General features: G+C 36.8%; 1 protein-coding gene across 1 annotated transcript in view; it reads left to right on the top strand.

Moving 5' to 3' along the window:
- LOC100357744 (solute carrier organic anion transporter family member 6A1) overlaps positions 1–13,231 on the top strand; it is a 142,525-nt gene that overhangs the window by 58,850 nt on the left and 70,444 nt on the right. The window contains exon 10 of the mRNA XM_089313354.1: positions 3,113–3,300. Coding sequence (XP_089169480.1) covers positions 3,113–3,300 — 188 coding nt within the window. The remainder of the gene's footprint in view (positions 1–3,112; positions 3,301–13,231) is intronic.

Below are 13,231 nucleotides of genomic sequence, written 5' to 3'. Positions count from 1 at the left end.
CCTCTAATTGCTGGATTTATTCTTTCCCAAGCATTAGTGTGCATCCTACCTAATCTGCATCTTCATCTGGTCAGCATGTAGGCTTTTTCTTGTCAATAATCTTACTCGTTCTCTGATCTCAATTTCAATTAACCTGCTATTGAACCACGGCTTCCTTCTTATTATTTATTTATTTTTGACAGGCAGAGTGGACAGTGAGAGAGAGAGAGACAGAGAAAAAGGTCTTCCTTTTCCGTTGGTTCACCCTCCAATGGCCGCGGCGGCCGGCGCACCTCCTGGTCTCCCATGCAGGTGCAGGGCCCAGGGACTTGGGACATCCTCCACTGCCTTCCCAGGCCATAGCAGAGAGCTGGACAAGAAGAGGAGCAACCAGGACAGAACTGGTGCCCCGACCAGGACTAGAACCCGGTGTGCCGGCTCCATAGGCAGAGGATTAGCTTATTGAGCTGTGGCGCCGGCCAAACCACGGACAGCTCATTCAGCTCCTCAGTTCTTTAACCCTTCCACAGCTTCATATCTACTTGATAAATCTTCATATTTCCACTTCTCCCTTTAGTTACCCTGGATTCTGGGCCTGAAATCATCTGCTGAGCTGGGTATCATTTGTCTGACCTCCAGATGCACTTTTTCATCCTTTCTACCCCTTTCATTGTCCTCGTAGAATGAATGATAGGATGAGGACTTCTTTGCCTTCTGAATTCTGATTGGATGACAAGAATGAGTCCTCACTGGTATTCAGAAATACAGAAACGGAGGAGTGAATTCACGGTGTTTTACTTCTTAACTGCTTCCCAAGTTTGGCTGAAGGTCTTAGTCTCTCGGGGAGGTCCTCCCCATATGACTTTCCGTTGCTGATAACTACTCCCAGTCTAGGACCCCTTCATAAATCCTTTCAAATCTACTTTCAGAATAAATGGTAAAACTGACCATCTTCATTATTTTTTTTTCATATGTTCTTTGGTACCCAGCTCTGTTGTCTTGCACATTTAATTGCTTTTTAATTGTTTTCTCTGCCTTTATCCTTCACTTTGTAGTCCAGTAGCTTACAAAGCAGCCTGGGCCATCTCTTAATATATAAGTCATTTACACTTACATCCTTCCAATGGCTTCTCATCGCTAAGAATAAAATCCAAGATTCTTGAATTGATTTGATTGTTATCAATCGAGGTCTGTATAATTTACATTTCCTCTACCATCTTGAATATATTTCCTCTTAGTTTCCTTCATGTTCATTGCACTCCAGGCCATGCCATTCTTGCTTTTCTTTGAACCTGTCAATCAAGTGTTAGCATAAGACTTTCAATTACTAGTTTTTTTTTCCCATCTGAAAGACATTTCTTCTAGATAGCCATGTGACTCACTTCTTTAATATATTCAGATCTTGGCTCAAGTACAACTTCATCATCCAGACAATTCCTGAATGTGCTAACAACAAATATTGCCTTTACTTTTACCCTGCTTTGTTTTATTTCTCCATAGTACTTGCATGGGTATGTTGCATTATGTTATTTGATTTCTTTTTTAATTGCTAGTCTCCCTTTACAAAGAGTTTTCTATATGCATCAGTGCTGTCTCTTATATAATTTACTATGTTTTCTCAATATCTAGAATGATGTTTGCCACATAAGTGGTCGATAAGTTTGGTGGAATAAATCAATTGCAACTGAGATGTTTGGGTATTTCTATTATTCAACATTTGCAGCTATCCCATAGCAACTTCCTCAACCCAACTGGCATATATGGGCCACAATTTTCTGAATTTCTCAGGTTGAAGCCATTTTCTATTCCTCTTATTCCTTGACTTGCCATCTAGTTCTGTGTTTCTGTTGTTACTGCTGATATTCTTCCTCCCCTTCCTTCTTGTCTTTGTCCCCCTCCTTTTCTGAAATTTAGAATTATTTCAATAGATTAACATATTAATAATTACTGAATCTCCAAGCTATGCTTAGTCTTCTCCAAATATATCCCTGGCTTGTCTCCCCTGAATTATCAGCCTTGAAACAGTAACTACAAATTTTTATGGCTTCTGTATGAAGGACCACATTATAACTTTCATTGGTACTATATTCTGTTGCCTTTGTGTTCCTCTTTCTTCTTAAAAAAAGTAATTCTAAACAATAAATGGCATTGTTTGGAAGTGCATTGTATAAAAAGAAATATGATTTAGGCTAGATTTATGATTAGATACTCATTATCTTTGATTGCTTTTGACACTTAAAATATTTGTATGTGTCCCTGAAAGTACTGCCAGCCCCAAGAGCTGTGTCTTCTGCAACAGCATGACATGTAAAATAAAATCTTATCTTTTTAGCATAGTCTCAAACCCATCATATTCAGTTAACTGTCCAGATTTTGTCACAGTTGAAATTAATTTTATTCATTACACTGTTCTTAGAAGTTCAAAATTTATATAGTTGTTCAATAATTATTTATGAAAGTGAATACATGGCTCACTAGGCTAATCCTCCACCTTACGGCGCCAGCACACCAGGTTCTAGTCCCGGTCGGGGCGCCGGATTCTGTCCTGGTTGCCCCTCTTCCAGGCCAGCTCTCTGCTGTGTCCAGGAAGTACAGTGGAGGATGGACCAAGTGCTTGGGCCCTGCACCCCATGGGAGACCAGGATAAGTACCTGGCTCCTGCCATCGGATCAGCGCAGTGCGCCAGCCGCAGCGCGCCAGCCACGGCAGCCATTGGAGGGTGAACCAACGGCAAAAGGAAGACCTTTCTCTCTGTCTCTCATCTCTCTCTCTCACTGTCCACTCTGCCTGTCAAAAAAAAAAAAAAAGTGAATATAAATCTTTCAGGAAAATTTGTGAAATCAACAGAACTTTTCCTAAGTACCTATTTATACACCCACCCACCCCCACCCCACCCCCACACAAACACAAAACACCAAAAATAATGATTCTAGGTAAGGTAAAATACCTTGGATTATATCATTAATATTTAATTCCTAAATAGTGAAAGGGGGATTTAATGTAAGGAAATACATTAATGAAATTGTCTGGATCACTCTGTAGTTACTGATTTAATTTTTATTTTGTGACAATAAAAGTTTTTGTCTAATGACTATACTTCTGAAACATTGTTTCCTGTCTTCAATTCTCATAGACATACTACAATTGTTCTTGCATTCATAAGGGATTAACAGGCCCAGATCAGGATGGGGATATTGTTGATGCCAGACTTGGGAAATGTGATGCAAACTGCCATAAATTACCTTTGTTCATTGCATTGTTGCTTTCTTCAATTATATTTTCTGGGTTTTCTGGTATACCAGGAACCCTGTGCATCTTCCGGTATGTATAAATTATACATAATCATTATGCTTTTAATACATAAGAAAATCATTTTAGGAATATTTTAGAATATTCAGAGGTAAAAATTACTACACACGTATGTATATAGTTTTTGCTCTTTGAACTTTATGTAAATAGTTTCATAAAGTGTGTAGACATCACATTTAGTTTTGGTTATTTAAGCCAATTTACCATACATGGGAAATTCAAATATGTGGGAAATTTTTACATATCAAAATCATGCATATGTTTAATATTCTCTTTCAGCTAACTTATTTGTCTAAAAGATTTAGACATCATATTCTGTTTAACCTAAAACTAAATGGATTTACTTAATTTGACACACAAAATATTTATAAACATAGAAAATTTAATTATACAGGTACAATTGTTGGTTGATTCATTAACTTTAGCTATTTATTGACTATTTACTTCTAAATATCCTATTTGAATAGGAGAAAAGGAAATGTCTCAACAAGTAAGCCACCAGGATCATGTGGCTACTAAGCAAGTTAGACATAGCTAGTGGAGGAAGAACTGAATTTTAATTAATAGCATGCCTATTAATCAACCTTTACTCATACACTCTCATCTTCCCTCCCCGGCCTATGGCAACCATCACTGCATTTTTAGCTTCTATGAGATCACCTTTTTGAAAGGCTCCACATGAGTTAGATTATGTGATAATCATCTTTTTGTGTTTGGCATATTTCACTTAACATTTGAGCATCCAATTCCATCCATGTTGTTGCAAGTGGCAAGTTTCACGGTTGAGTAGTATTCAGTTGCGTGTATATACCACATTTGCTTTGTATGTTCATCCATGAATGGAAACTTGTTACATTTCTTGATCTTTGTGAGTGAGGTACAATAAAGATGGCAGTGAGTGTAGACATCTCGTTTACAGACTAATTCCGCTTCTGTTAGATATGCACCTAGTAGTGAGAATCCTGGATCATACGATAGTTTTAGTTTTAATGTTTTGAGTAACCTCCACACTGTTATAAGCAGTGTCTGTACTAATCTACACTCGTACCAACAATGTGCAGGGGCTCCCTTTTCTCCACACCCTCACCAACACTTGATATATTTTTAAAAATTACTTTATGGAATTGCAGTGTTTTGTTTCTTAAAAGGTGACACTACTTTTGAAATTTTTACTTAAAAAAAAGGATTTACAACTGCATGCAACCTCCGGCAGCTCTCTGTCTCACATTACTGAATCATATCCCATCTGTGGTACAATTATTTGTGTTCAGTTTTCATCTCTGGTCAACACTGAGTAACGGTCACCTACTGCAGTCTGTCCACCACCTTGATTTCCAAAAATTGTGGAAATTCCAGCAGTCTGTGCATGTGTGCTAGGACCTTTGCAAAGCTGTCAAACAAAGTAACATTTGATATAACTTGTCCTTTTGATAATAGCAAATCTAACTGGAGTGAGGTGTTATTGCAATTTTCATTTGCACTTCCCTTGTGAAGAGATGCTGAGCATTTTTCATGTAGCTGTTGGCCATTTGTATGTCTTCTTTTGAGAAATGTCTGCCCGTTTTAAATTGAATTATGTACACATGTGTGCAAATGGACAGCATATACACACATATCTGCTATTTAGTTGCTTGAATTCCTTATAAATTTTGTGTATTAACAGATGTAAAACTTGCAGATATTCTGCAATTTTTGGTTGTTTTTCACTGTATTGATTACTTCTTTTGTTGTGCAAAAGCTTAGTTTGATGAAAGTCCATTGGTCTATTTTGGCTTTTGTTTCCTGCACTGTTGGGGGAATAATCCTTGCCCATTAATGTCCTGAAGTGTTTCCCTTATGATTTTTTTCCTAGTAGTTTCAAAGTCCCCATCCTTACATTCAAATCTTTAAACCTTATGAATTGATTTTTGTTCAGAGTGTGTGTGTTGGTGGGGAAGGGTGTCTAGTTTTACCTTTCTGCTTGTGGGTATCCAATTTTCCCAGCGTCATTGATTCAAAAGACTATTGTTGTTTTTAACTTTGTCTAAGATCCATTAGTTGGCTCTAAATGTGTGAATTTACTTCTGGGGTTTTATTCTGTTCATCAATCTGTGGACCTGTTTTCATGACAATACTATATTGCTTTAATATACTCTATATTGTTTTAACTACTGTAGCTTTGTGACATATTTAAAGCTAGGTTTTTTTTTTCTTTTTCTTTTTGACAGAGTGGACAGTGAGAGAGAGAGAGAGAGAGAGAGAGAGAGAGAGAGAAAGGTCTTCCTTTTGCCGTTGGTTCACCCTCCAATGGCCGCCGCGGCTGGTGCGCTGAGGCCGGCGCACCGCGCTGATCCGAAGCCAGGAGCCAGGTGGTTCTCCTGGTCTCCCATGGGGTGCAGGGTCCAAGCACTTGGGCCATAGCAGAGAGCTGGCCTGGAAGAGGGGCAACCGGGACAGAATCCGGCGCCCCGACCGGGACTAGAACCTGGTGCCGGTGCCGCTAGGCCTGTTGAGCCGCGGAGCTGGCCCTAAAGCTAGGTTTTATAATGCCTCCTTGCTTTGTTCTTTTTCTTAAAATTGGTTTGGCTATCATGGATCTTTTGAGGTTCCATTCAAATGTTAGAGGTAATTTTTCTAGTTCTGTGAAAAATGTCATTGAAATTTGATAGAAGTTGCATTGAATCTTTAAATCAATGTGGCTAGTATGCAATTTTTATGATATTGATTCTTCAAATCCATGGACACAGATGTTTTTCCACTTCTTTGTTTCCTCTTCAACTTCCTTCGTCAGTGATTTAGTTTCACTGTAGAAAATGTTCACCATTTGAGTGAAGTTTATTCCCATTTTTTTTGTAAAAGTTGGAAATAATATTGTTTTCTTGATTTCTTATGCATTTCTTATGATTTCTTATGATTTCTTAACCATGCTACTTATATTTGAACGTTGACTTTGTATCCTGAAACTTTGTTCAATTAGTTTATTAGTTCTAATAGCATTTTGATGAGGTCTTTGGGTTTCACTCTATATCAGATCTTGTCATCTAAAATCAGTGACAATTTGACTTATTCCTTTCCAATCTGGATGTCTTTTTTTTTTCTTTGCCTTGCTGATTGCTCTGGTTAGGACTTCTAATATAATGTTGAATAAAAGTGGAGAAAGTAGACATCCTTGACTTGTTCTAGATAGATCTTAGGGGAAAAGTTTTTAGCTTTTCCTTATCAAGTAGTTATTAGCCTGACTTGACTTCTTATATATAGTCTTTAGTTTTGAGATATATTTCTTCATTACATAACTTGTTCAGAATTTTCATAAAAGGAGGTTGAATTTTATCAAATGCTTTTTCTGCATCTATTGAGGTGATATGATTTTTTCCTTCATTATGTTGATAAGATATATCACATTTATTGATTTGTGTACACTGAACCATTCTTGTATCCCTGGAGTGAATTTCACTTGATCATGGTGAAACATCTCTGTAATATACTATTGGATTTAATATGTCTCAATTTTACTAAAGATTTTTGCATCTGTGTTTATCAAAGAAATTGATATGTAGCTTTCTTCTTTTTGTTTGGTCCTTGGATGGTTTGACCAGTGTATATATTGACCACATAGAATGAATTTAGAATTCCATCCTGTTCTATTTTTGAAATAATTGAGGAAAGATTGATGTTAATTCTACTTTAAATGTTTGATAGAATTCAGCAGTGATGTCATCTGGTCCTGGAGTTTGCACTGATGCTAAGTATCTTTTGGTTTTTTTGATACAGGCATGGATTGCTGTAAATGTCCCTCATAGTACTGCTTTTGCTGTATCTCATAGCTTTTACTATGAAGTGTTTCAATTTTCACTCATTTCAAGAACTTTTCAATTTTCTTCTATGATTGCTTATTTGATACATTGTAGTTTCTAAAGTTTTCTTGTTATTGATTTCTAGTTTTGTTGCATTGAATTCAGGAAAGATGTTCAAAATTATTTCTGTCCAAATTTGTTAAGACTTGCTTTGTGACTTATGTATGATCTGTTCTGGAGAATGTTTTACATGCTGTTGAGAAGAATGTGTATTCTGCAGCGATTGTATCAAATGCTCTATAAGCGTCCTTTAGGTCTGATTACTCCAGTGAGCAAATGAATTGTTTCTTTGTTGATTTTCTGCCTGGATGACCTGTCCATTTTGGAAAGTGTGGTGTTGAAGTCTCCTAGTACCCTTGTAATAGAGTCCATTTCTCCCTTTAGGTCTATAATATTTTATTTATTTGGTTGCTTTGATATTTGGTGTATATATATTTATAATTGTTATTTCATCAGACTAGATTGAATCCTTTTGTTTGTTCATTAAATAATGTTCTTCCTTTTATTTTTAAACCACTTTTGATATAGATTTAAAGTCTATTTTGTTTGGGAGAAGTATGGCTACCATACTTCTCCCTCCATTTTCTCACTTTCAGTCTATAGGTAGCCTTAGGATAGAAATGAGTTTCTTGGAAGCAGCAAAAAATTGGTTCCTGTTTTTCTTTTTTAAAAATACATCAGATCATTCCATGTCTTTTAGTTGGAAAATTTAGTCCACTGATAATTAATTCTTTTTTTTTTTTTTTTTTTTTGACAGGCAGAGTGGACAGTGAGAGAGACAGAGAGAAAGGTTTTCCTTTTCTTTTGGTTCACCCACAATGGCTGCCATGGCCGGCGCGCTGTGGCTGGCGCACCACGCTGATCCGAAGCCAGGAGCCAGGTGGTTCTCCTGGTCTCCCATGGGGTGCAGGGCCCAAGCACTTGGGCCATCCTCCACTGCACTCCTGGGCCACAGCAGAGAGCTGGCCTGGAAGAGGGGCAACCGGGACAGAATCCAGCGCCCCGACTGGGACTAGAACCTGGTGTTCTGGCACTGCAAGGCGGAGGATTAGCCTAGTGAGCTGCGGCACCAGCCATGATAATTAATTATTGAAAACCAAGGTCTATTACTGTCATTTTGATACTCATTTTATGTTTTCATTATAATTCTTTTCTTTCTTCTTCATTCAACTCAAATCTTCATTTATGGTTAAGTGATTTTTCTTTAGTAGTGTACCTTGATTTCTTGCTTATTATTTTTTGTAGGTAGATATATTATATAAGTGTTTGCTTTGTGGTTACCACCAGGCTTACCAAAAACTGCTCTTTGGTTATAAGAAATTATTTGGAGGACCAGAGTTGTAATGTAATGGGTTAAACCACTGCCTGTAATTCTGGCATCCCATATGGGTGCTGGGTCGATTCCTGGCTGCTCTACTTCAAATCCAGCTCTCTACTAATGTGTCTGAAAATGCAGTGGAAGATGGCCTAAGTCCTTGGACCTCCGCACCCATGTGAGAGACCTGGATGAAGCTCCTGGCTCCTGGCTTTGGCCTGGTTCAGCCCTGTCCATTACAGCCATTTGGGGAGTGAACCAGCAGGTGGAAGATTCTCTCTCCCTCTTTCTCTGTCTCTGTCTCTCTCCCTCTATAACTCTGCCCTTCAAATAAATAAAATAATTTTTTTAAAAAAGAAGATATTTTGAAATGATGAAATCTTAATACTGGTAAAATAGGAAAAGAGACAAACAAATAAACAAACAAAAAAAGATAGAGATCCAAATAGAGCTGGCATTGTGGCACAGTGGTTTACAGTTATCCCATGAGTCCCAACTATTCTGCTTCTGATCCGGCTTCCTACTAATGCGCCTGGGAAGGCAGCAGAAGATAGCACAAGTCCTTTGGCTCCTACCACCTACTGAGAAACCAGGATCGTTTCTTGGTTTCTGGCTTTGGCCTGGTTCATGCCTGGCTGTTGCAGCCATTTGGAGGAGTGAATGAGTAGATGACAGATCACTTTTACTTTGTCTCCCCTTTGTCTCTTAGTCTTGTCTTTTTAAATTAAAAAAATCACATATGGGATTTTGTATATATAAAATAATAGAGAAGGTCTTTCTCTCTTGGAACTCCCTGCCTGGCTACTGCAGCAGGAGGTTTCTGACTTAAATCTTTCTTTGCTTTAAAAAAAAGAAAGAAAGAAAAGAAAAAGAACAAAGAAAAGAAAAAAGGCATTGGCCATTATATAATTCCAAAAGGTTTTATTACTGTACTTTTTTTCAGATATCTTGACAGGGATAATTCCTTGCATCTCAATCAAGAATTAAGCTAATTTGAGGATAGGCTAAGGTCTTTAAAAGATGTTTTCAGTTTCCTACTTACCCTTTAATCTTTGGTGTAGTCTTTCAAGGGATCCTGACCGACAGTAGAGTGAAACCTGGGACGCTTCACTCTGGGTGAGATTTGACTCCAATTGTTATGCTCTTCCTTTACCACAAAACTTCCAAGGCTAATATTACCACTCCTTTCTACATTGTATTGGAAATAATGCCTATCACCCTTAGATAAGAATTCAGTAGGTAGCAGGGTATGGAAAATGCATAAAATAAATAGACTTTTTAGTTTCTTTCCATATCAGATAACAAAATGACAGAGTAGCTCCCTAAAAATGGAAAAAATTAAGGGGGAGCAGATGAGGCAACAAAGAGAAACACCTACATATCAATTTAACCAGAAATATGTGAAGCCCTCATGAGTAAGACTGCTCCTGAAGGCACCCTATACAGAGAGGGACTAGATTATTGGTTGTCATGGGACAAGATTGTAGTGGTGATTTCAACTAGGTAGTATTGGATGTTCTTTTACAAAATAGAACATTCTGTATCTTGTGTATGATGCTAGTTGTACAAATTTATGCACAGAATAATGTTGCACAGAATGACACACAAAAATAATTTAATTTTAAAGTTTTTTTTAAAAATGACAAATGAAAATATTATAAAGTCTATAGTTAACAGTAATGCTCCCCATTTCAATTTCCTGGTTATGATACTATGTTATAGTTATATAAGATATCTCATACACACTCACATGCACACACATGTATATATATGCAGTTCTAAATGATATATTTATATAAGATGGGTGAAACTGAGTGAAGGTACATAAATACATTGTACTTGTGCAACTATATAGTTCTTGCGAAATAAAAGTAAGAAATAAAACACACATACACGCACATACACATATATTCACACAACCAAAGTTACAAACACAGATGGACTTAAACAAACTGGAAAGACATATCCTGTATTATTTGATCAGAACACCTAACACTACAAATATATAAATTCTCCCTAATCAATGATTTAAGTATGATAGTGAAAATACCAATAAAAGTGTTAAACTACACAGCTTGATTCCATAATTTCTTCTGCTATTCTCAAGCTACTTTTGCTTAAGATGAAACAAAGAAGCAAAATAGTGGAGGCTTAGCTTCATAAGGTAAATGCACTATAAAATCATAATAGTTAAAAATACAGTAATCACTTATTAATAGACTGACTATAAGTCCAGAAACAGATCTTAATAACATTAGAATGTATTATATAATGAAAGTAAAATCTTAAATAAGTGTAGGAGAAATGGAGTATTTTGGAAAATGATTTGGATGTAATTGGATAGATTAGGAGGAAATTATATCCAGAACTCATATAATACACTAGGAAAATCAAATATAACAAAGGTTGAAAAGTAAAAAGAAGAAGAAGCTACTAGCACATTTCCATATTATCTTTTAAAATTGATTATTTGTAACTTAACCTAAAGTTTAGAAATTGTGAGGAAATACTGATAAATTTAGGGACAGTTTTAGCACAGCAGGTGAAGCCACCACTTGGGACAGTGCATCCCATATTAGAGTGCTGGTTTGAGTCTCAGCTATTCCACACTCCCTACTCAGCTTCTTATTGATGCTCTCAGGAGACAACAGATGATGATACAAATACTTGGGTTTCTGCCCTCTCTGTGGGAGATCCAGTTAGAATTCCTGGTTTCTGGTTTCTGTTTGGCCCAGACTTGACTATTTTGGGCATAAATGAATAGTGAACCAGTGGGTGGAAAATCTCAAGCTTTTTCTCTTTCTCTGTGTGTGTGTCTCTCCCTCTCTCTGTTTGTCACTGTCTTTCAAATAAAAAAAAAAATCTTTAAAAAATAATTAGCAAAATCAGAAGTCAAGAAACATTATTTGTAATTAATATCCTATAAAATATTTAATAGATTTATTATACAAAACACTATTGAGATTAATGATCAAGTAGAGAAGTGGGCAAGCATCAAAGAAAACAAAACATAAATAGAAATGTGAAGCAATGTTCAGCCAATTCCACAACAGGGGAAATAGAAATTAAAATTTTAATGTATTTAAATGTTTTCTTATATTCTTATAGTAGTTGACAGGAATAAAACTTTGGTAAATTAGTCTCTGTATGAGACTGTAGTAAAAAGTACTCTCATGTATTTTCGAGAGAAAACAACACAGTATAAACCCTATAAACAGATGTCAACACTAACAAAATTACGAATGTTTCTACCCTTTATGCCAACTCTTGTTCTTCATGTAATCTTTATCGCAGACATTCTTCAAACAGATAAATTTACATAATTTCTTATGTGATACAGATAATCAAAACACTAGGGACAAAGTCTAAATGAGAAGGAACTAGAGACTCATTGAATAAATATTCGCAATTGAACAATGCAATAACAAGCAACTGAGCAGGGAGGGTTTGAATAGTCAGATAAGAAGGGATTCATGAAGAATTACTGTATTTATTTGAAATTCAGAGTTACAGAAAGAGAGAGGAAGAGAGAAAGGGAGTGGGGAGGCAGGTGGGAAAGACCGAGAGAGGGAATATCTTCCATCTGCTGGGTCACTCTCCAAATGGCTGTGACATTCGTGATTGGAGGCTGAGACCAGGACCTGGATCTCCATCCGGGTCTCCTAGGTGGGTGGCAGGGTCCTAAGTACTTGGATCATCTTCCACTGCTTTCCTAGGTGCATAAACAGGGAGCTGAATCGGATGTGGGCCAGCCAGGACATGAATCAGCACTCACATGGGATTCTGGTGTTGCTGGTGTAGGCTTAATCTGCTGTGCCACAATGCCAGGCCCAGGAAGGGATTTTAAGAAAACATTATTATGTGAATATATTAAATTATAGTGGAGTGAATATAGTATGTTACCCTCTGTAAAGAAAGAGAATATGGAGAAATTTATTTACAATTACTCATATTTTCATAAAGAAGCACTGTAGGTATAAACACTTTCTAGAAGAGGTGAGGTAGAATTGGTAGTACATGAGCTCAGGGATATAAGCAAGGAAGTTTCCCAAGTGGGCCCCCTTTATACTGTTTTGCTTTCCAAAAGCATGTAATTCCATTACAAATACAACCGATATATCTTAGTTTTCAAACAGCCAGTAAAAGTCAAAGCCAAAGACATAACTTACAAAACTGTTATCAAATAAGTGATGAGACTGACTGCAGAAGTGGGGTAGAATGAAGCAGTCTGCAGAAGGTGAATGCTTCTACAGAAGATACTAGAAAAGCTGAGTTAAGTGAGTAACGTCAGAAAGAGGCCAAGGACTAGAGAGATTAAAACTCGAGGAAGTGCAGAAAGTGGTGAGTATTTTCCAGTTCTAAAGGTATTTGACATGGGATCGACGTTGACAATCTGTCATGATTTTTGGTGATTCATGTGGCTAAGAAATACAAAATTTTTATCTTTTGAGAAATTTTCTGAAATCTGAGGTTGTATGAGGCTTAAATCTAAACAAAAAGGACTCATGATTCATTTGTATCCATCAAGGTTTTCATTAAGAACAATCAGGCCTCATTTTTTCCTTCCATCCCTCATTATTTTTACATAATTCTCCTGTAATGTGATAATGATTTTAGTTTCATGTAGGGAGGTGCATCATCATTTTCAGGGGGAAAAAAGTGAATAAAAGAGGAACAAAAGTTACCAGATCCACTCGCTGACATTAGAAGGCAACAAGGTAGTCAGGAAAAAAAAATGGAATTTCAATAGTATACATTTGATTGCAATACTAACATATTCAGGGAGGGTATTCCT

The sequence above is a fragment of the Oryctolagus cuniculus genome, chromosome 14, assembly GCF_051225735.1.
Source record: "Oryctolagus cuniculus isolate XC-2025 breed Fujian yellow rabbit chromosome 14, ASM5122573v1, whole genome shotgun sequence".
Classification (NCBI taxonomy): domain Eukaryota; kingdom Metazoa; phylum Chordata; class Mammalia; order Lagomorpha; family Leporidae; genus Oryctolagus; species Oryctolagus cuniculus.
Note: the sequence above shows the minus strand (reverse complement) of the source record. Positions and strands in the feature narration are given on the sequence as shown.